Source organism: Carassius gibelio, chromosome B15 (assembly GCF_023724105.1).
Source record: "Carassius gibelio isolate Cgi1373 ecotype wild population from Czech Republic chromosome B15, carGib1.2-hapl.c, whole genome shotgun sequence".
In the NCBI taxonomy this organism is placed as follows: Eukaryota; Metazoa; Chordata; class Actinopteri; order Cypriniformes; family Cyprinidae; genus Carassius; species Carassius gibelio.
Genome location: NC_068410.1, coordinates 13,403,588 through 13,426,774, shown reverse-complemented (window position 1 = coordinate 13,426,774; position 23,187 = coordinate 13,403,588). Strand labels below are relative to the sequence as shown.

At 36.8% G+C, this 23,187-nt stretch overlaps 1 protein-coding gene across 1 annotated transcript in view; it reads left to right on the top strand.

Moving 5' to 3' along the window:
* grik4 (glutamate receptor, ionotropic, kainate 4) overlaps nucleotides 1–23,187 on the top strand; it is a 301,146-nt gene that overhangs the window by 275,479 nt on the left and 2,480 nt on the right. Inside the window, exons 13-20 of the mRNA XM_052576587.1 lie at nucleotides 1,871–2,074; nucleotides 8,564–8,677; nucleotides 15,857–15,966; nucleotides 17,470–17,643; nucleotides 18,865–19,030; nucleotides 19,445–19,670; nucleotides 21,159–21,287; nucleotides 21,367–21,485. Of these exons, the coding sequence (XP_052432547.1) occupies nucleotides 1,871–2,074; nucleotides 8,564–8,677; nucleotides 15,857–15,966; nucleotides 17,470–17,643; nucleotides 18,865–19,030; nucleotides 19,445–19,670; nucleotides 21,159–21,287; nucleotides 21,367–21,485 (1,242 nt within the window). The remainder of the gene's footprint in view (nucleotides 1–1,870; nucleotides 2,075–8,563; nucleotides 8,678–15,856; nucleotides 15,967–17,469; nucleotides 17,644–18,864; nucleotides 19,031–19,444; nucleotides 19,671–21,158; nucleotides 21,288–21,366; nucleotides 21,486–23,187) is intronic.

Genomic DNA, 23,187 nt, shown 5'->3' with positions numbered 1-23,187 from the left:
AGAAGGTTTGTTTATTAGCTTTCCTCCATTCTTTGAAGCTGTCTGTCTAATATGCAACTGGTCCATGAAATTCTAATCTTTAATAAGCCTAGTTTGAGAGAAAGTGTCCGGCTGCAATACTTGAGTGCCTCCAGCAGGCTGTAAGCGATGAAAATTTGCATTTATATTGTGCTTCTCTGCATAACCACCGCAGCGGTGTCAGTACGGGGCATGACGGTAACATGCGTGGATGATTCAATGAGTTAATGAACAAAATGGAAGGATTTGCATTTAAAGAGTGTTAGACTCTAGGCCAAAGCGGCTCCTCTTTGTGCCATGGCAATATGGGATTTCGATGTTTGCTCCGACAGGTCCAAGGTGCACACATCCACCTGCAAATACATTGTGTGGCTTTTATGGACGTACAATGAGGTGAAAGGACAATTACTGTTTTATTTGGATGCATATGAGTGGCTCGTATTAATAGGGTTCAGGTTTATTTGAAGTGTCAGAATATGTCCATTGGCGTTCCCCCTCGTGTGACAGGCCGCAATACCCAGCTGCTGCTATACTCAGGCCAGCTGGAGCGTGGCCACTGGGCACATCAAAAATCAGGGAAGCAGGACCAGACAAGCAGGTAGAAAAAAAGAAGAAGAGAGTGTTGCCATGGCAATGAGAAAGACTAAAAAGTCTCCTCGGCTCTTCAGATTGCCACTTAAAGCATCGGAGTGGAGCGAGTCAGATTTACTGGTGAAAAAAAAAACACTATCTCCAGTCAACCAGTCTGCGCTAAACAAATCTTAAGTACAACAGACTCATTTTAGTGTGTGTCTTACCGCAAAACATCAGACAAAGTGATTTTTTTTTTTCAGTTATAACAAAAAGTGATTTTGAAAAGCTTTTATGTGGCTGGTTTCATTCTGTAGTTTCTGTTTATGTCCAAGGTGGCAATGTTCTGTTCAATTTATGCAAAGTGTTTGAAAATGACAGTAACATGTATAACGGTGGGCACAGCCAGTTTTTATTGAAACATGGCGGAATGAAATGTTTTCGAAGCCTTTGTTTTGACCACAGATTGCCTAATAAATCTGTTCGGTCTCTGGGCAGCATGACAAAACAAACCGTAAATTAGGAACTTGGTTTTTGGTGGGCTCACATTAGTCACAGAGCCTTATGTGTCCAAACTTCTGCTATGCTTACATCCGCGTGTTTTTATGCGAAATTATAATGCGCTAAAATATTTTGTTAAAAACTTCTGGATGGAAATGTCAAGAAGTGCGTAAAATCATCAAAGGCGTATTAATTATGTGTTCAACTGAGGCAGATCATTATTTTTATCAAAAACAAAAGACATGTACATAAACTACAATGGAAGCACACATACAGAATACATTTCTTTATACGTAAAAAACTAACCAGTGGACCAGTCTCATTGTGTAACATCTCATATGTTGGTTTAGTCATTCTGAAAAGCCTGAGCCGAAGTCTGTCATCAAAATAGTTTGGTATAATTACATCTCAGAGCTGTCTCACTCAATTGCGTTCCCAAACATGAAGCATCTCCCTCCAAATGCAAGATAACATGACAGCGTTTGTTATTGCATTTCGTCTGCGCATTCTGAAGTGCAAGTAGGAAAAAAGCTACTGTGTCTTCCCCAGTTGCATCAACTTCCATGATTCGATGTTCATTCGATTTTGTTCTCTTGAACATATGGGATGGAAATGATTTTCCAATTTTCGCACATTAAATTTACAAGTTTGGATGGAAATTGGAAACATAGCTAGTGTAACCCGCCAACTCAAACGTGTGAGTGTTGATTGATACAGAAGTGCTCCCAGAGTGTGTTAAGATGTGTGAGTGCTGACGATAACACCAATGATATCTTTACAGGAGAATCCATATGTAATGCTGAGAGCCAATCACCAGGAACTTGAAGGGAACGAGCGCTACGAAGGTTTCTGCGTGGACATGTTAAAGGAGTTGGCAGATATCCTGAAGTTCAAGTACCGCATTCGACTAGTTGGGGACGGTGTGTATGGCGTGTCGGGCACCAATGGCACATGGACAGGCATGGTGGGAGAGCTCATCAGCAGGGTGAGTGACATCACAAGAGAATATGGTTTAAGCAGGGGTTAAATTGGGACAGAACGCCACTGCAATGTCATGTATTTTTTCCCCTTTCTTAGCTGCCTGATGATTATTGGTATTGTGAAATGTTGATACATTAGCTAGTTGTTAAGCTGTTAGCTTGCCAACTGAAGATAGAAAGTAAGGAAAGTGTTCAGTGTGGCCATTTTCAGCTTCTGGAATATAGACCTAAAGCAATGTTATTTAAAAGGCAAGTTAAGAGAATTGTTTAATTTGATGTGATATGTAATTTAAAATGTGTGCATGCAATAATATGTGGTAGTTAACTTGAAAACCTATATTAGGTTAATTTTTTTAGCTCGCTAATCGTCGGCTAAATTAAAAAAGCTATAAAAGTTTTAAGCTGAGAATTTCTAGCTTTAGCAATGTGAAATGTATTTTAAAATACTCAACAGTACCATTCAAATGATACAGGAAAAAGTCTCTTTTGCTCAACTAGACTGCTTTTATTCAATGAAAAAACATGGTAAATATAATGGCCGCACTTTTTTTAAGGTCCAGTTCTCACTATTAACTAACTATTAACAATGACATTTGCCTCAATAAACTGCTAATTACGGCTTATTTATAGTAAGGTAGATGGTAAATTTAGGTATTGGGTAATATTATGTAGAATATGGTCATGCAGAATATGTGCTTTATGAGCACTAATAAACAGCCAATATGCTAGTAATATGCATGCTAATATGCAACTAGTTGCTAATGCAAAAAATGTGTCCCTATAATTAAAGTGTTACAAATACAATTTTAAATAAATAATAAAATGCAAACTATTTATGTGATGGCAAAGCTTAATTTACTTCAGAAATCATTACTCTATTTGGTGCTCATGAACCATGTTTTATATCATTAACGTAAAAAAAACTTTACTTTTTAAGGAGTATTTTATAAGGATTATTTATTTTTATTTATTTTTATTATTTTTAAAGTTCAAAAGAACAGCTTATATTTTAAATCATTTTGTGTATCATAAATGTCTATACTGCTACTTTGATCAATTTAATGTACCATGGTTGAATAAAAGTATTAATTTCTTCTTCTTTTTTTTTTAAGAATATTACTGACAAACATTTGAACTGTATTATACTTTATATTTTCATAAATAAGATAAAACCAAGCGTTAAGCGATGTACTGTCATTTCTAATCAAGCACTGTATAGTACTCATAAAAAGTTGTTTCAGTCAGTAGAATGGCTTGAGGAAGGGGGATAAAACATTATTGGCAGTTTGTTTGTCTAGTAGCTTGTGGTATCTTACCATGTTTGGAAACAGAACCGATGGCAGATTTTATGGTTCCCCTCCTCCAAAATCCCAATTTAACCCCTGGTTATTCTGGCATCTAGAACAGCCATGTAGAACGAGTTTCATTCAAACCACACCGCTTCTGCTGTTCTGAATACATTGCATGAAATAGTCTGCTTCCTCTTGTTTTAGCCTAGAATTATTCATTCTCGAATGCTGATTTCAATAATTCATTAAAGGAAGGAAGCCTTAAAGCCAGACTAAAAGTTGTTTTACTTGCTTCCACACAGGTGATGCAGTTTAACCAACAATATTCATGTTTATGCCTTCAACCCAGTTACAAGTCCCTCGTCCTAATGAATTTGAATTATCCCATCTGATCCAATAACAGACACACACAGATGTGTTTAAAAAGACTCAGTGAAGCATGAATAGTATTAGTCCCATTCTGACAGCCACTAACATCACGTTGATGAGATGGAAATATTGCATGCCACAAATACTGTTTAGTTACAAGCACTTGGCCTTTTCAGCGGAAATGTTTTTTATTTAGTCGTCTGCTGATTTATTTTTGGCAGGCACTGCAGGGAGCAAAGTAAATTTTCAGAATTGAACAAAAAGGCCACGGCGATATTCATATATTTCCAGGGGAAAGGGTCATAAACCAGAACATTTCTCTATAGCCTACGTTCTCGCATACAAAAACAGTGAGGCTTTGAGAAGTTATCGGTCTTAATTCCACAAGCTAATGGAGGGCAAAGCCATTAGTGAAATAAAGAAAGGAGTGCCTAATCTTATTATTGTCTCAATTTGTTCCCTCAAACTATGCTCTAAACAGCTGACCTTGAGAGTGGCCAATGAGTCTAATTGCGTCCTACACGCTATAGTGTCTGTAGACAGCAGAGGGTGATGAGGGGCAAACCTCGTCCTGACAGCCTCTCTGTGCCTCCAGGATTCCATGAGGGACCTTTATCCTGTTATTTATTACAGAAAAACATGGGAATAGATTTGCATATGAACAAAGACTACAGATATTTCCGCAGTTGTGATTATATGTAAAAGAAAACTGAATGAAGCACAAGCAAACATTTTGCCACTTGAGACTTGACTTGAGAAAATTTAACAGCTATTTTTTTACTGGCCATAAAACTGTATGTGCATAGTTTCATTAAAAAAGGTAGAACACATTGGTAAAACACATATAATTATAGTTTTGATTATTATTGTCATTATTATTAACACAACAATAGTTAAATTTCAATACAATTTTGTTTTTGTGCGTGTGTGTGTGTTTGAAAACATTAAACTATAAAGATTTTATTTTATATAAGAGTTGGACATTTAATATGATTAATAAATGTATATACACCTTTTTGTACATATAAGTACAGCCATTATTTTAATACATATGCATATACATTTAAACATCTATAATACATTTTTCAGTTATTATGTTTTTATTGTGGAATATCATTATAGGATTATAGGATAAAGAATTAGAAGAACAATGTATAATATAATATAATATTAAATCTGAATGCACAAAATTCTACAATGGTTTGTTTTAATTATTTATAATAACACACATTCTGTATGCTTGTTTAGTCAGTGTATCTGTTTACATGCTAAATGCATTCTAAAGCCAGAAAAAAATTACCTTAAGATATTAATGGTCCAGTCAAAGTTGAAATTTATATTTAATTAATGTATTTTGATGGTTATGAGGTAATAATTGAGGCAACAAATACAAAACTTTACATAAACATTTCTGCTATTAATATTATAATTTATTGGGAAATGAGAATCTGCACAAAAGTGGCTCACTTTTGCCCTAAAATATGGACTCCTAATCCCACAGTGACTGTCCTGGTCATGCTTTAATGTTCTGGAAACCCTTGTACAACTAAAGACAGTGTGATAGTACACCGCAATAGTACCGAGCTGTCAGGGTTTTCTATAGCATCAGATGAAGAATAAGCCTCAGAGGGAATTTGAAATGCCACACTGGGAACTTGCATCAATGTATTATTCAGTAGTGATAGAGTTGACATTGCCTTCTTCACTGTTTTTTTACGTTTTTTACTTTTTTTTTTTGATTGAGTCATAGCTGAGGGGGAGGATGGAGCACAGGACGAATATCATACTGCATTATTCATTATTTATTAGTCTCCGTTTCATAATTTCTCTCTCTGTGCAGTCCAGCCGTCAATATTAATACGTAACGAGATGTCAAATATTTAAGCGGCAGTTATTGTCCTTGTTCTGTTATGGACGACATCTGTTTGAGGGATTTCTGTTCAGCGGGGACCGCATAATTTCCTTGTTTGTGTGTCAGCGTGATGTTTTGTTGTGTGAAGTGAAGTGTGCATGAGTTGGAGAAGAGCTGTGGGCCACAGCTGAACTATGGAGAACACTTGAAGATTAGTGCATCTGCAAGCTGTTATTGGGGAAGGAATCTTCAGGGAACGTGCAAGAGTTCATCTTACCGCGCCACAGTCGCTTTTGTTCTGGTGAAGTACTGTACATGGTGAGATAATGACATAACTAGCTTTATAATCAGGTGAGCAGATGGTTGCAGGGTTATTACCATTAACTAAAACCATAGAAAACATGGTTTCTTTAAAATAGATGGTAACACTTTAGAATAGGGAACACATACAGTTGAAGTCAAAGGTTTAGATTCACCTTCCAGAATCTGCAAAATGCATGTTGTTTTTTATTTAATACTGACCCAGATAAGATAGTTCACATAAAAGACGTTTACATATAGTCCACAAGAGAAAATAAAAGTTGAATTTATAAAAATAAACCCGTTCAAAAGTTTACATACACTTGGTTTTTAGTGTTGTTACCTGAATGATGCACAGCTATGTTTTTTCATTTAGTCATAATTGTTCATGAGTCCCTTGTTTGCCCTGAGCAGTTAAACTGCCTGCTGTTCTTCAGAAAAATCCTTCAGGTCCCACAAATTCTTTGGTTTTCCAGCATTTTGTGTATTTGAACCCTTTTCAGCAATGACTGTATGATTTTGAGATCCATCTTTTCACACTGAGGACAAATGAGGGTCTCATATGCAACTATTACAGAAGGTTCAAACATTCACTGATGCTCCAGAAGAAATCAATCACAACACACTGGATAGCTGGCCAATCAGAGCACACCTTGCTTTTCAGACCAGTGAGCCTTGTAAAAATCAAAGCGTTTCAGAAGGCAGCGCATAGAGGAGAAACAATAATGTACAGTATGAGGAAAATAATGTATTTTTTTAACCTAAAACCACATAAACCCATTTTATTACACCAAATACACCAAATAAAGTTCCTTTTAGCAGCACCATATGACCCCTTAAAGAGTTAGTAAGGTAGTTGTTAAGTTTATGTATGGGGTCAGATTAAGAGCTCTAAAATATGGTCATGCAGAACAAATCATTAAAATGTGGATTATAAATACTAATAAACAGCCTATATGCTAGTAATATGCATGCTAATAAGCAACTAGTTAGCGAGAATAGGTCTTTAAAAAAAAGTATTACCAAATAAACTTTAATAAAATATAATAAAATATTCTAGGAGTGTTACATAGAAAAGGTTTAAGACAAACTTTATGTTGTCTGGACAAAGCTGTCTAAAAATGAAAATAAAATCTAGGGGGAAAAAACGTATTTAAAATATACTATAATAGTACCTCAGTGATACTTCTTGGATCTTGAAACACGTGTCTAACGTTCCTAATTCGGCTCTCTGAGTTAACAAGCCTCTCCTGTCGCTTTCAAGGGTTCAGGCTTGAGGCTAAAACATCACATTGTAACCGCTATCTGCTGTCCGGAGATTCTCTCTCATTTACAACACGGCTCCAATATCCCATCATTCCTCCTGGAGAGGACAAAGAGCAGTGGAGGGTAAGAGTGTGTCCCGCGGGACTGTAAAATCCCTTGCAGATGCACTTTTCGGTGTTGTTTGATTAGTGGGATCCGGCCACAGCATTGTGCCCGGCAGCACTGGATGCTGTGTCAAGTGATTTGTCATGACATTTTCTGTGTTCGTGTCACACACACACACACACACACACACACGGCAACTCAGCTTTGCCCTTCACAATTCACCAAAATACAAGATATTTGGACTGCAGCAGTTGTTTCCAGGTGTAAAAAGACAGGTCATGGTAGCTTAAGGTGGTTAAGCTGGTTTGTTGCTGGTTTGAGATGGTTTACATGCTCTAATCAGCTTAACTTAGATGGACTACAGTGCTGTCATGATTTTGAGGGGGATTTGTGCTTTTGGTGAGACGAGGCAAACACCTTCTTCTTAATGATAAAAAATTTATTTAATAATTGTACTTGATAATCAGTGTTATTTATGCGTAATTTATACAATATTATTTATTAATATTTTGAATTGGTGTTTTGATGTTTTTTTGGATTTGTTTTAATTTAAGTTTGCATTTATATTTTAGTTTACGTTTTAGTGTTTTTGTTTTGTGCTTACATCATTACTATTTTTTTTACTTTTACATATTTGTACTTTATTTTAGATGTAATTTTTATTTCAGTGTTACTTTTTTTTATCTAATATTAATTGATATCATTTCTATTACTATATATTTTATAATTCCATTTGATCATTGTTTTAATACAATTTATATACTATTAAAATATTTATTAATATTTATATTATATTTTATTTTGGTTTTATTCTATTTTATTATATATATATATATATATATATATATATATATGTATAATTTTTAGATATATTGATCAGTTTTTATATGATATATTATTATAATATAGTAAATATTTTATTATTATTATCAGTTGGTTTAATATTTTTATATATTAAAATATATTTTCCTTATTTTTAGTACTTCTAAAAATAGTACTTCTTTTTAGTACTTTTTTATACTTCAACTTATTTAACTTTTTAAAGGTTCATTTTTAATACTTTATTTTATTTTAAGCTTTATTTTTATTGACTAAAACTATTTAACTATTTGTTTTACTTTTAGTTAACAATAACACCCTCTTTTATATTGAAGTTTAAAATTCACTTGTAAATATCTGAGGGGCCAGATACCCCCTTTCTTGAACCAGCAAGAAACCACATACGTACCACCTTACCTGGTTTGAGCTTCATTTTTTGCTCCTTTTTATCCAGCCCCGCATTAATGGCTGCTCTTATTTTCCATATGTTTCAGAAGGCTGACTTGGCTGTGGCTGCCCTGACCATCACGGCTGAGAGGGAGAAGGTCATTGATTTCTCCAAACCCTTCATGACTCTGGGGATCAGCATCATGTACCGAGTGCACATAGTAAGTTCCTTCATCTCCTCCATCCACTGCAGCCTGAAACCGAACCATACCTGACCTCGTAGCATTAAAGATCAACAATCCTCAACAATCGGCAGTCTCTAATGGCCAGAGAGAGAGCGTGTGGGAAATAAATAGAGAAACTCTTTGGGGCAGAGAGCTCTGAGCATCACCCTTGCCATAGCAGATGGTGCGCTAAGCTGATAAATGTAGTGCTTTCGTTCCCAATTTCAGATTCTCCTTATTGTGGCTTGTATCTAATTCACACCAATAACACCCCGAGCTCTTGCACACAGCAACACTGAAAATCCAATAGCTCTTTTACTGTTAAAGGCCTGTGCACCATTAATCAAAGCCCCTCCCCAAACCCAAGGTGACATGCTGATCTCTCTGTTGGCTAAATGCCGGATGAAGCCGCTCGGTGCAGCGTGTGCAAACATTAATGTGGTGTCCCGGTAGGGCATTTACACAAACACACACGCACACACACTCACTCGCTTACACAAACACATCATTAGCCCCCCTGCTCTGTTCATGCTGCTGATAGATGCTTCTGTGTGCGTCTTCATTGGTTGAAAACAGTTGGGGGAATCAATAACACCAGGTGTGCTGTTAACTGAGAAAGAAAGAGCACTTCTGTTGCAGATTTTTGAACTACGGCATGCAAATGCATACATTTCTCTCAACTCAAGTAGGCTCTAACCGCTATAGACATTGAGTCACCCCATCGATTGAGACAAAAAGTTCACAAAATGTTTAGGCTGCTCTGATTGTATAGGGAGTATTGGGCTTTTTTGACAAATTGTGCCCTTAACGTATGCACTCTCTTTGTCAAGGAAAAGTATATACTTTTGAGTATGTAGCAGAATAATAGGCAAGCTTTGGGACATACTTCCTTGTCACTATTGTGTCTTTAACAGGACGCTCTGTTGCTTAGTTACGTGGTTAGGTCTCGCATGTCTGGAATGTTTGTAGTTTTTTAACACTTTTTATGCGTGTTTGTACAGTAGTTCTAATCAAATCCTTGTCTAATGTGCAGTGTGTTGTGAGCAATATTAGCCGTTAGAGCATGCATCAAACTGCATTGTAAAGTTAACTAGAAGTAGTAGACTGTCCGGGAATATTTGGCATTCTCTTTTCAACATACTATGATTTAGGACATATATAATTCTATTTTCGAAAGCTATTTAAGACAGATGTCTGATGTATGACAAATTTTATGTATGCGAATTGGGACACAGCAAACATTATCATCATTTTCTGTATTATATTTTTTTTCTCTTCTTTTTATTATTTTCAGTATTGGTCGATATTGAATATTTATTTGTATATATTTTTTTTGTTTACATGTATTATATTCGCATTCATCTATAACTCACTTATTGTAATTAAATATTAGTTATTTAATAACACTGTTAAATGCAGCATTAGCAAATCTCAAAATCAATGTGTGTTTTTTTGTTTGTTTTTTTTAAACACTGGATTATAATGTTGTGATGCCTTAATTGACTTTGAGCATTTAGAATTAAAAAACAAATTGTTGGCATTTTTGTGTTTTATTTTTTACTTATTCAGACTAAATATTGTAGAATTTTAATATCAGCCATTTTTTGTCCAGATCATCATATCTGCCAGATCTGGGCATTTTTACCAATTACTATTAATTAATATATTTTTGTACTCACATTGTAGTTTGTCATGTGCTAAAATAGCCATGCTACTGTGTCCACACAATAGTCTCAGTGCTTTTTCATGCTAAACTTGCTTCAGAACAAGCACTTTTTAGCACTTAATCATATTTTCAGATGTAACAAGGTGGTTTTTAAACCTATGTAACAAGATTCACATGATCAAATAATTCAGATTTTTTTCTATGAACAATTTCAATACTACTGGCTATAGACAATAAATGCTAAATAGGAAAATTGTTCCAGAACCAACAAAAGGAGTTGGAGTAAATTGCATTGTGCCTCACATTGAGCTCAGATCTTAGTGAAGTTCAAATTATTTTCAGTGTTAAAATGCTTTTGTTTCCAGCCATAAATAATGAATTTATAGGTTGATTTTTACTGAAAACTCCAAACATTGTGGAGCTTTCAAACCATTGGTGAAACTACATTCACCTTTAAACATTAGGCTGTGACTGCCCTAGAGAGGTGGCTGAGAAAGTAAGAAAAAGAAGTGAAAGTTGATTGAGAAAGGCACGGAGGCAGACACAGCGAGTGATTCGGAGACTGGCAGACAGAGAGAACAGTGACAGAAGACATAAGAGGAGTGTTAAATGAGTTCACACAGGTAAAGAGGATAAAAGGCTGTTGTACAGTGTAGAGCTGTTCTCAGTCTGGAAAGCCTTGAGCTCTCTCTCTCTTTCTCTCTTTCTCTGTCTCTCTCTCTCGATCTGTCTCTCCATGGTCCTTTCTGCTCTTGTCTGTTCCAGAATAAAGCTAGAGTGGTTGAAAATATCAGCTTGTGATGTCACTACATGAAGAAGGCTAAGCTCATGAATATTAATTAGCTTTTGCCGGTGTTTCTGATGTTTCACATTGATTTTCCAGATGTAATATTAAACTAGTTTTGCATTTGTGCACATCACATTCCATATAAATAATTTTTTCAGAACTGAAATATCAATAATATATATACAATATATACATGAAATATCAATTAAATATGTGTGTGAGAGTGTGCGTGTGTGTGTTTCGATTTTAAATTATTACTTAATCAGAATTTTATACAAATATTCATTAATTGTATTTATTTTGGAAATCATTAGAAAAGCATAATTTTTAATTGAATATTTTATATTTTATTATTTCATTTGTATTTTTTTCAAATTTTGTGTGTTCTATTTTCTGCTATATACAGTTTTTCTGTTAATGATTTAAAATTAATCAGAAATGAACATTACATTTTGGAATATTTTACAATTTAATTATTTTTTATTTTAAAATTCAGTTTCTCTGTATTTACTATTAATAATTTATGATTAATCAGAAGTGAAAATATACATTCACAATACACTCATCTTATCTATTTTGATATTGATATTTTGATCTATAAGACATGAGCCGGCTAAACTTGGTTGAGTGTGCTAAAGATGGGGGTCGGCCTTCAGTTCGGTTGCTCCTGCTCAGAACAATCTCCTCTGACTCATCTATACCCCACAGCCATGGTGCTCTGGATATTTGGATTCTTGTGCGTGCACTTGTTTAGATTTAATCCACTTACTATTGATCCAGCAGGGTTTGATTTCTACAAGGACCACCATAGCTTATTTCAAACTTTAAATGAAATCCTTCGCTTGATCAATAACAATGGCAAATGGGATAAAATGTGGCCTTCGGCTCTGTTTTAATTACATGTTTGCGAGTACAGTGGCATCTCCATTGCAGCGTGTAATTGGACGCACTGGTAAACATAAACGTATGGAATCTGCCACTTTCTTTTGTTTGTATGTATGAGTGTAGTCTGCAGAGTGTGAATAAACACAAGAATGCATGAAAATTAGTCTCCCTTCGTCTTGTGCGGTGCACGCAGGGAGGAATAATAGAGACTAGGTATGGCTGAGAATGAAATAACTAATTAGTGCAATAAGTTAATAAGATCGTACAGGGAGCATTGGCGAGAACATTTAAAAGCAGCCACAAAAGAGCATTATGAGACTGTGTGGATTGTACAGAGAAAGGAAAAGAGCAGCTGGACACTTTTTTCCTCTGAAACACTCCAGCTGTGACGAGACCATGTTCCCACTGGCCACACACTTTCAAGTTCCGCTTAAAATGAGCCTACAGAAGGACAATTTTTAAATCTGGACGTTTTTAGTGACAGGAGAAGAAATATTGTGAATGTTAGCGTCTTTGAGTGGAATTCAATGGAACATTAAGTTTTCAAATCTTTTCAGCCCAAGTCGATCTGACAGTGGCTGGTAAACAGTATATCACTGCTCTGTAGCAGACGCTTCACTACAGATCAGTCTGAACAGCAAATCACAGTGGAGACTAGTAAAGGGATTATGACCAGTGATCTTTGAGTGAAACTGGACTTTGTGGGGAAGTCGTGGCCTAGTGGTTAAAGAGTTTGACTCCTAACCCTAGGGTTGTGGGTTCGAATCTTGGGCTGGCAATACCACGGCTTAGGTGCCCTTGAGCAAGGCATCGAACCCCCAACTGCTCCCCAGGTGCCGCAGCATAAATGGCATTGCATAACCCTTAATGTATTTTTATTAAATGTATGTGTAATCACCATCTTATGGAAGCCTGTTTCCATCTTAAAAATAATAAAATATAACTTTTTTTTCTTTTTCATTTTTATCATCTCATAATATAATTTTTGACATTTTATCTCGCAGTTTGTAACTTCATATTTCATAATGTGACTTTATATCCCACAATGTGATTTTATATCCCACAGCTGCAACTTTACAACTGACAGTATGTCTTTATTTCTCACAATTTGGCTTTATATATCTCTCAGTTTAATTTTATATCTCACAGTTGCAATTTTATTTCTTCAGTATGTGACTTGTTTTAGATGTTATCTCACAGTGATCTGTTTATTTTGAGGCAGAAATAAGCTTCCATACTATTTTGTGTCATTGTTTCTTAGAGATGTATTTTGCTTTAATTGACGTCATTTGCTTGACTTAACATGGACTGAAGATCAAGTTCTCCAGCATGATTTTAAAAATCATTGCACATTTTGTTCTTCAGGGGAAGAAATAAGATCTTGTAATAACACAGTCAAGGTCTAAAGATTGATCTACAAATGTACAGTAGTGTTCAACATTTTGGAGTCTGTAAGATCTTTTTGAATGTTTTGGATAGACGTTCTCTTATGCTTACCAAGGCTGAATTTATTTCTGAAAAATACAGTAAAAACTGTAATATTGTTAAATGTTTGTGCAATATATTTTTAAATATAATTTGTTCTTTTATTATTTCTGTGATGGCAAAACTGAATTTACAGCATCATTCCTTCAGTGTTCAGAGTCATATGATCATTCAGAAACCATTCTAATATGCTGATTTGCTGCTTAAATGTTTAAATTAATATGATAAATATTAAAGACAGTTACGCAGCTTTATATGTTTATAAAAAAACATTATTTATTCAGGATTATTTAATGAATCTAAATTTCAAAAGAACAGCATTTATGTAAAATAGAAATGTTTGTTACGGTCTTTACTGTTATGTTTGATGAATACAATGCACCTTTGCTGAATAATATTGTTTTTTTTTCCTTTCAAAATCCCAAAATGACTAAATCATTTATAAATCAAACCTGTATGTTACACAGAAGTAAAAATCAATTTGCAGTCATTGAATAGTGAAATGTAATTCTCATTAAAGCTTAACAAGTATGAAACCTCACCGTGAGTGAAACACGCCACTAATAAGAAAGCCATCAGTGGTTTTATGTATTATTCAGGAAGCGAATGCTCTTCAATTTTTTTTTTTTCAAATTCAAACTCGAAATCAATTACATTAACTAAACAAGGCATAAATCATTGTTTTAATAAACTGACAACTATAAAAAGAAGTAAATATCTCTTCCCATAAATACCTTTCTACATTATATGTAATGTAATACATTATATTCCTCTCTGAATACAAGTGCGCTGAACATTGTTACAAGAAACACTGAAGCTATAATCAGTAAAAACAGATAAACATGGTAAGAGCACACATGCAATGACAGCTCTGCAGTTTCCTCTGTAATTTAAAACGCTGTGTAGTGCAAATGTTAATGAGGAGCTGGTTAACCAGACACTGGGAACCCTGGTGTGAGAGAATGACTACAGGCTTCTGCAGCTGCTTCAGGTTTTGTTTTGACAGCCAAAGCAGCAGCGCTTCTCAAAGACTACATTTTCAGTATATCACTTGGAGAAACTTTATTTCTTACTTCAAATCCACTAAGCCAGAAATGAGAAATTACATAACACCACAGAGACACATCGGCGCTCTATGGAGACATGCTAGAAGTCGAGCAAGAACTGCCCTACTGCACTGCTGTTCAGTCAGACTGGGAGAGGATCTATCTGTGCTCATTTGTTAAATGATCAAGGGAAGATTCGCTCTTGGTGTTACATGTTCGAAAGGCTGTTAAACTGCGTGTATAACCTGTGTAGCTCACCCCAGAAACAGACGTGCACTAGTTTCTCACATTCTTTTTCCGGCAGGTTTCTGCAGTCTAGTACAATGTTGATTGTGCTTTTGTTTAAACCTTAAAATTGAATTTACAAAGAGGCTGTAAACGAGGAAAGTTGCTTCAGCTAGAAGGAGATTGCACAAACCCAACCCGTACCCCCTTGTGAGCACCATCCGCAAGTCCCTCTCGCTGTAAGTCACGATACAATTATATCCTCAAATTTCACACGAGCTCAGTCTGGCACATACAGGCTCCAGGCACGGCCCAATTTTCCCATCCCTCGACGGCGGCTTCTGTAAGAAAGTGTAAAGTAACATGCCTAACAATAAAACCACACCTAAACTGGCTTTTTCCCCTTCCGTTGAGAGCCCATCAGTTCTTGTGTATCTACCATAGACAGGCTTACCTCTATTTATTGCTATAATTACAGCTGTTAGTGTCCAGCTCAACAGCAATGCCATTCAGCTAAACTAATATGGAGATGATTGCAGAAACATTAATCAATTTCCAGCCTGGTGGAGCTCATTCGTTACTCATTTCCGCACTATAGTAAACCTGGTTTTTGTAGTCTTGGGGGAAAAAAGCAGCACAGATGATTTTTTTTGTGTGTGTGTGTGTGTGTGTGTGTGTGTGTGTATCCATCGCTGGGACTGTTTAGATCCACCATCTGTAAGACACCTGTGGATTGTAGATAGATTAGGCATGGTGCTTTCACACTTAGTTTCTCGCTGATAAGTTAAGATGCTGCTGACCACTGATTGTCAAAGTACCTCCAGGAGACATAATTGGATTTGACTATTGTGTACAGAATCGGCTCCCGAGTTCTGTTCCAGCGGTTATTGGATCTTCAGAGTGTGCCAAAATGGTTAGGAGACAGAAAATCAAGCACTTTGTTTGGATCAAGCCAATCAACCGTAAAAGCCTTTAAACATCTTTAACCTGAATGTTTACTTACTGGAATTGAATGCTTTAGGCTTATAGGATCTTTGGGATGCTTGTTTCGGTGTTTTGATGTTGCCTGTGTGTTTTTATAGGGAAGAAGACCGGGGTATTTCTCCTTTTTGGATCCGTTCTCTCCTGGGGTTTGGCTTTTCATGTTGCTGGCGTACCTGGCGGTGAGCTGCGTGCTCTTTCTGGTTGCGAGGTAAATACTCGGCTCCACACTGACACCTGCAGGATCTTTTAGCACCCACACTATCCTTAAAGTGGTAGTGCAGCTAAAAAAAATACTTTTGTCAAATTTTTACTGACATTTTGGAAGAACATCTTAAAGAGCTTTTACTCTGCTGCCATACAGTGAAAGTGGAAAGCTCCAAAATGGATAAAGAGGTGCAATAAGTGCAAAAGAAAAGTTTTTAACTTTTTAAATCACACAGTAGTTTTTTTTTTTTTTCAGAAACAGACTAGAATTTAATTCATTATTCAGTATACTTCTGTTATGTTTTGTGAATGAAAGAAGTCATAGATTTCGAATGGCATTTATTGTATTATTGATTTTCTTGCTTTAACACAACTTTAGACATTATGGGCAAGATTTACTAACAACTTGCGTCAGCGCAAACTGTTTTTGCATTAAAATAGTACTGTCAGGATTTACTAAAGAATTGGTGCTGAAAATGAGTGGACACTATATTTTTGCCTTGTGTTTCCCTTTCAGGTGCAAAATTTATGGGAAGAGAGAGTATAATAATTAATTACGCTACATTATTTCCTAACGTTTGCGCACATCAAAATACTTGCATTTGTACCATTATTTATGCATCTGTGTTCTTTAATGTGCACATTTATGGAATTGCACTCTAAAGCTAATTTGCCCTGTTTAGTAAATCTGACTCTATATCCCTAAACTAAACCCTCTACTAAAACCGGAGTGCAAAGATGAGTTGATAGGAATTTTGGAACATTCCTACTGCATGAACTAATGTGCTCTGATTTTAAGGGGGAAGTTTAAAGGTTAAGATTGTTATTAAGAATGTTGTTGTTGCAAGATCAAAATGTTGGTCCTGTGAAACAGTCATGACTTTAAACTTGACCCTGAAATCTGGTTGGAATGCAGTTCTAGGATCAGCATGTGTGTATTCGTAGACATTTCATTTTAAACTCACTTTTTATTCCAGCTTTGCATTGGATCACAAAAGAAATGTCATGTTTTATACTCTTTCACAGTAGCCTGCTGATTTCCCAGCATTCTGCAGGACAACGGGGTCGTTGTGCGTTTTTATACACTGAACATAACCTGTCAAGACATTTTATATGAATTCATAGTTGGAGCCTTTGCATATGCGAGTGTTTTTCTTTGTTTGCCTCTCTATAATGTGTATATTTTTACACATTTGTTATTGAAATATGACACGCGTTTCTTTTCTGCATTGCTTGTGTTCGGCATTTCAACAGAGCTGTAATGCGAGGTTGTCGCACACCTTGAAGAGCAACTCAGCAGCGTCCTGCAGTGCAGTGCATTTTTATTAGTGTCCTGTCAGTCACGGCTAAAGCTTGCATAGCCCCTTCAGGGAACAAAAACCAGGTTACATGGCCTACAGGGAGCACTGGTGACTTCATGCTTTGCCAACTGTTAAAATTGTTCCTGGCTCATTTATGTTTACTACTTTTTATCCTTTCTTTTTTTCACGCTCCTCTTGGCACATAGGCTAACACCTTATGAATGGTACAACCCTCACCCCTGCCTGAAGGGGCGCTGCAGCCTGCTCATTAACCAGTATTCTCTGGGCAACAGTTTCTGGTTTCCTGTGGGTGGTTTCATGCAGCAAGGCTCCACCATCGCCCCCAGAGCCCTGTCCACACGCTGTGTCAGTGGAGTATGGTAAGAACGCACAATAAACAACCTCTGTTCTCCATTCTGCATTGATGGTCACCAGCACATTTGGTCTCCATGATGCGATTTATGAGGAATGTACAGAATGTCAGGGAATTATATTGATTTTTCCTCATTGTACTGTATGTAAGCCTCAGAAATGTACATATTTGTTGGCCATAGCTCTTGTCTTCAGAAACCAGGTCAAAAAGGCCATGTATAGAATCATGGTATTTTTACCATGGTATATTTAAGACGACATTTTTTGGATTACTAGAACATTTTGATTTGTCAATTTCATATTTTGTGACTATATTTGTAAAAAACAGCCAATATTATTACAGTATTTTGTCTAAAATATTTTTTCAGTGTTTATCAAAAAAAGTGATTTTATAACTTGATATGCTCTTTCATTGTCGGACGCACTTGCATAAAAGTTAATTTTGACCCAGTAGATCATAATGAATAGGTTTTTGACTGATTTTGGTCTAATTTCTTCATGTAAAATCTGCCCAGAAGCCATGGAAATTTTTAGTTGTGAAATAAGATAGCCCATATCAATCAGGATCATATCAAAATAATCTGCAAAAAATTGGCAGGAAATTTAAATTTCACCCATAAACATGTTAGCATAAAACATATGTTTTATATACAAGAATGATTATTGAATATTTATTATTGTACTTGGGACGTAAACAAATAATAGAAACATTTACACATTTGCATATTCCCTCCTTTATGCATTCATTTTGCATTCATTTAGATTTTTAGGTCTTTAATTTTAGGGTCAACTAGCTTAATCCAGCAATACCTCACTGAAAACCAGTTAGATTTTGCATGCTTAAACTGGTTTACCAGCTCGACCAGCACCCAAACCAGCATTAACCAGCCAGTCGAAGATGTTCCTTTCAGCAAAGTATCACATTCTGCTACACCCTGATCTCATTGTCAGCTGCTGGATATAGCAGATAAAAGTGCTACTCTCACTTGGCCTCTGTTTTTCTGCTGCGTTATTGTACTGTCATTTTTCGAGGCCTCGTCGACTGCAGCACACCGAGGTCAGTGGAGAATAAAAGCGAGCTATTTTTGAGTATTCTGAACGGGCGTACAGTATTCAGAGGAGCCTTTCAACTTCTCATTCGGATGCGGAGCTCACAGTAGCGCCGAGCTCTTTTGATGTTGGGGCAAAGCTTTCCATTCTTCACATCTAAAACTGGTTTGTCGTTCCAGGTGGGCCTTCACCTTGATCATCATCTCTTCCTACACAGCCAACTTGGCGGCCTTTCTCACTGTGCAGAGGATGGAGGTGCCCATCGAATCCGTGGATGATCTGGCTGACCAAACGGCCATCCAATACGGCACCATGCACGGCGGGTCCACCATGACCTTCTTCCAGGTGAGATCTCCAAGGACAAAATAGAAGAAAACTCCACCCACAAATCAATGGCCTGTCGGCAGGTTTATTACCCATGTCACTAGTGCTCCTCCCTACTTTGGGCTTTATCTGTTTGCTGTCTTAATATCAATGCCCTTCGATATCTTGCCCTCTCCAGAGGGCCGTCCCAGACTAATTCAAACTCTTTGATGTGCCGGAGGGATGTTTCTCAACCCGCCCCTCAGCGAGCACAGACTGTTTCACATATTCAGTTGTCACATCAACATGTCAAACTGTCAGCTTATCAACCGTCAAGTCCTTGGTTAACACAATCAGTCTCACCTCCTCAAAAGCTCTAGTGATTGGCTGTCAGGACACCAGACGAAAGTTGAGGAGCAAATGTAACGAATCTAATATCTCCTGTTTTCCGGTTAGAACTCCCGCTACCAGACGTACCAGCGCATGTGGAACTTCATGTACTCCAAGCAGCCCAGCGTGTTTGTGAAGAGCACTGAGGAGGGCATCGCCCGAGTGCTCAACTCTAATTATGCGTACCTGCTGGAGAGCACCATGAACGAGTACTACCGCCAGCGCAACTGCAATCTCACCCAGATCGGAGGCCTGCTGGACACCAAGGGCTATGGCATTGGCATGCCTCTGGGTGAGGAATTTATGTAGAGTTAGCCAGGACTTGTATTGATTCAAATGCAGATAAGTGCAAAAGAAATGTAGCAAGGAATCTCACACAGATCATCTCTAGTCAGACTGTATAATGTGTTCTCAGTGAGATCTTGGGTAGAAGCCAAGGCAGACTGTGCAACGTCAATGGCCATGTACTGTATGCTACTGAACGATACACAACTTTGGTCAAGACAGCGTTGACTGGTAGATCAATCATGTGACGATCTGACATACTCATTTACATGCAAAATGGTACCTCACACCCAAGCAAACCCTTGCACTAATGTATGCTTTACCTGAAAGAAAATGTCTCATAATCTGTGGTGGCAAAAAATCTGAATTTAACTTTTTTTTTTCTTTTTTCAAAAGAAACTTGATGTAGTTTAATCATAACATAAAGTAAATGCTAAATAGGTCTTATAACTTTTAAATTAAAGGGTTAGTTCACCCAAAAAAAGAAAATTCTGTTATTAATTACTCACCCTCATGTAATTTCAAACCCATCAGACGTTCATTCATCTTCAGAACACAAATTAAGATATTTTTTATCAAATCCGAGAGCTTTCTGAACCTGCATAGACAGAAACTCAACTGAAACATTCAACGACTAGAAAGGTAATAAGGACATTGTTAAAATAGTCCATGTGAATTTATTCAGCAGTTTCTTCTCTTCCATGTGAGTCTTCGACATGTTCATGTGAAAAAAAAGTGCTGTCTGTGCAGGGTGAGAAAGCTCACAGATTTTACAAATATATCTTAATTTGTGTTCCAAAGATGAACAGGTCTTACGGGTTTGGAGCGACATTATGTTGAGTCATCAATGACAGAATTAAATTTTTTGGGTGAACTATCCCTTTTCTTTTCTTTTATTATTTTATTATTTATAAAGCATTCAAAACTAAATTCTGAATTCAAATTTTATTTACTTTTATTATTATTTGCCATGTAGACTACTATTATATACAATGCTCTTGCACACACATCATCACTTGTTGTGTTCTTATGGACTGTTTATTAGACAGGCCTTGTAGCAACAGTCACACTTCACAATTGCAACCTGAAATTTCACACACTGTCAGAACATCACCTGATGCGATGACTAATTGGCCATTATTGAGCACATGACAGTAAGCTATCCAAGGCTGCCAGTCTTGTCCTATAATGATATAAATCTTTTATATTCGCCAAAAATCTGTCTCAGATGGCAAAATCGTAGCCAAAATAGCACAGTGCACACCAGGCTTTAATCCTATATCTGAAGTTGAAACCATTGACTGAATATCAATTGCACTGAATTGATTTGAACCCAGCTATGTCCAGCAGATGTTTTAATCGACATGATTGATGGCAGAGTTTAGTTTACAATAAGAACCTTTACAATAAAGGTTCACCAGTAGAGTGGCAGGAGTCAGTACAGCAGAAAACATACATCAAGCTCTAGCTCTCTAAGATGGATGTTTTGTTTCAGGCTCGGTCTACAGAGATGAGTTTGACCTGGCCATACTCAAACTACAGGAGGAAAACCGCTTAGAAATCCTGAAGAGGAAATGGTGGGATGGTGGCAAGTGTCCAAAAGAGGAGGATCATCGAGCGAAAGGTGAACCACTTTTCACTCAGGCGCAGGTCCAAACAGTATCTTTAAGGAGACATTCATCATGTTGTGTGTTTTTGTGAAGGTCTGGGCATGGAGAACATCGGTGGGATCTTCGTGGTGCTTGTGTGTGGTCTTCTGGTAGCCATCTTCATGGCGGTGTTGGAGTTTGTGTGGATGCTGCGTCATACGCCAGCAACAGAGGTGAGAGAGGGCTATTTTACCTGCCTCTGCTTTCTGTCCTTCTCCCCGCCCTCGCGCCTCCCTCCCTGATCCCCCCACACCCCATCCCGCACCTCACCACCAGCACACCAAAGAATATACCTCAAACTGATCTACACAGGCCATCACACGCTAAAGGTGCCAGACACTTTTAGATTTTACGCTTTTTAATGTCTGAATGGAATGAAGTTCCTTCTTTTTTGTCTTATATTTTCCTCCCTGAATCAAATCATCGATGGTTGTGTGACTGCGTTGTTTCAAACGAAACATTGTGATTTTGTTTACTAAATAAACACTTCAGCATGTTTCAGTAGAACCCCAAGACGTGACTTTTTTTGGAGGGTGTAAATGCATGTTGTTTGTTAAAAATGTCTTCATGACTTAGTTGTGATTTCCCATATTCATAGACTGAGCATTGTGGGTAAATATTCGAAGAAGAATGATGTTTGTGTTTGTCTATGGGTGTGTTTGAAGTGAGGCTAAACTAAATCCTAATTGAAAACTGCTTGGAAATATGGATGTTTGTGTGATTGTGTTTGTACTGTATATCTCAACATCAAGTCAAAATGACTAGTGCAGTGCAGTTAAACCCATTTCTGATAAGTAGAGTGAATATTTGCATTATCCCTAAGGGAAATATAGCTTTGCGTGTTAGCATTAGGTAATGCTAATAGTGTGTCTGTGTTTGTTTATGTGTGTGTGAGGTGCATTTCTGCATGTAAGTGTACAGTATATTCAGCGCTTTAAACCACACTGGCATGGCTCTGTCCTGATTTTAACTAGTGCACATATCTTACATATCTTACCAACATAATTCATTGGTCCAACACCAAGATGGCCCCTCCAATTAAATATCTACTACACATTAAAGCTCCCAGAATCACATTGTTTGTATGCAGTGCCCTTTCAGCCTCACGGTATGATGACAAAAATTGATTGGAGTATATTTTTGTTTTTAACTATGCATCATATGTGATGTTTATCTTGTATAGACCTCAGGCAAGGTAGCACCATATTTAATTTTTGACAAGAATGTAAACAAGGCTGTGAGGAACTGAAGTACAGTGTGTTCAATGGACTGCACTGTTGTTTAACAACATACCTAGTTTTAAAAGTTGGTAGTTGTGAAATGTATGTAAACTAGGACCTTCTACAGTGCGTGCCATTGTAAAGACTGCAGGTCTATTCCTCACAGCTTTCATTGAAAAGGGTGTCTTACTTGACTAAAGGTTCAGAAAACAGCACTGGTTGAGCTTCATCAGCTGAGTTCTGGATTTCATCAGCAAATATGTTATGTTAATATGTTATATATGTTTAAAAAAATTGTTAAAGCACATCACAACCATCGTTTTTTTTTTTTTTTTTTTTTTTTTTTTTTTTGTAGTTTATGTTCTTTACTTGTCACACAAAACCTTGAGTGTAAGAGTTTCAATAAGAATCCATGCAATCTGAAATTTGGATGAGGGTGATCGATTCCTCCACTCAGATTTTGCAACAGGTTCAATTTGGTCACACAGATTCACTGAATTGACCAATAGAAAGCTGCTTGGTTTGAAAGGCCCCGCCCCCACACAATGCTTCTCTATTGACAATAAACAATAGTGCCTTTTTTGTGAACACATCTTAACAGACTGTAACTTAACAGGGTATAAATTAAAAGGTCAATTCTTAATAATACTGTGCT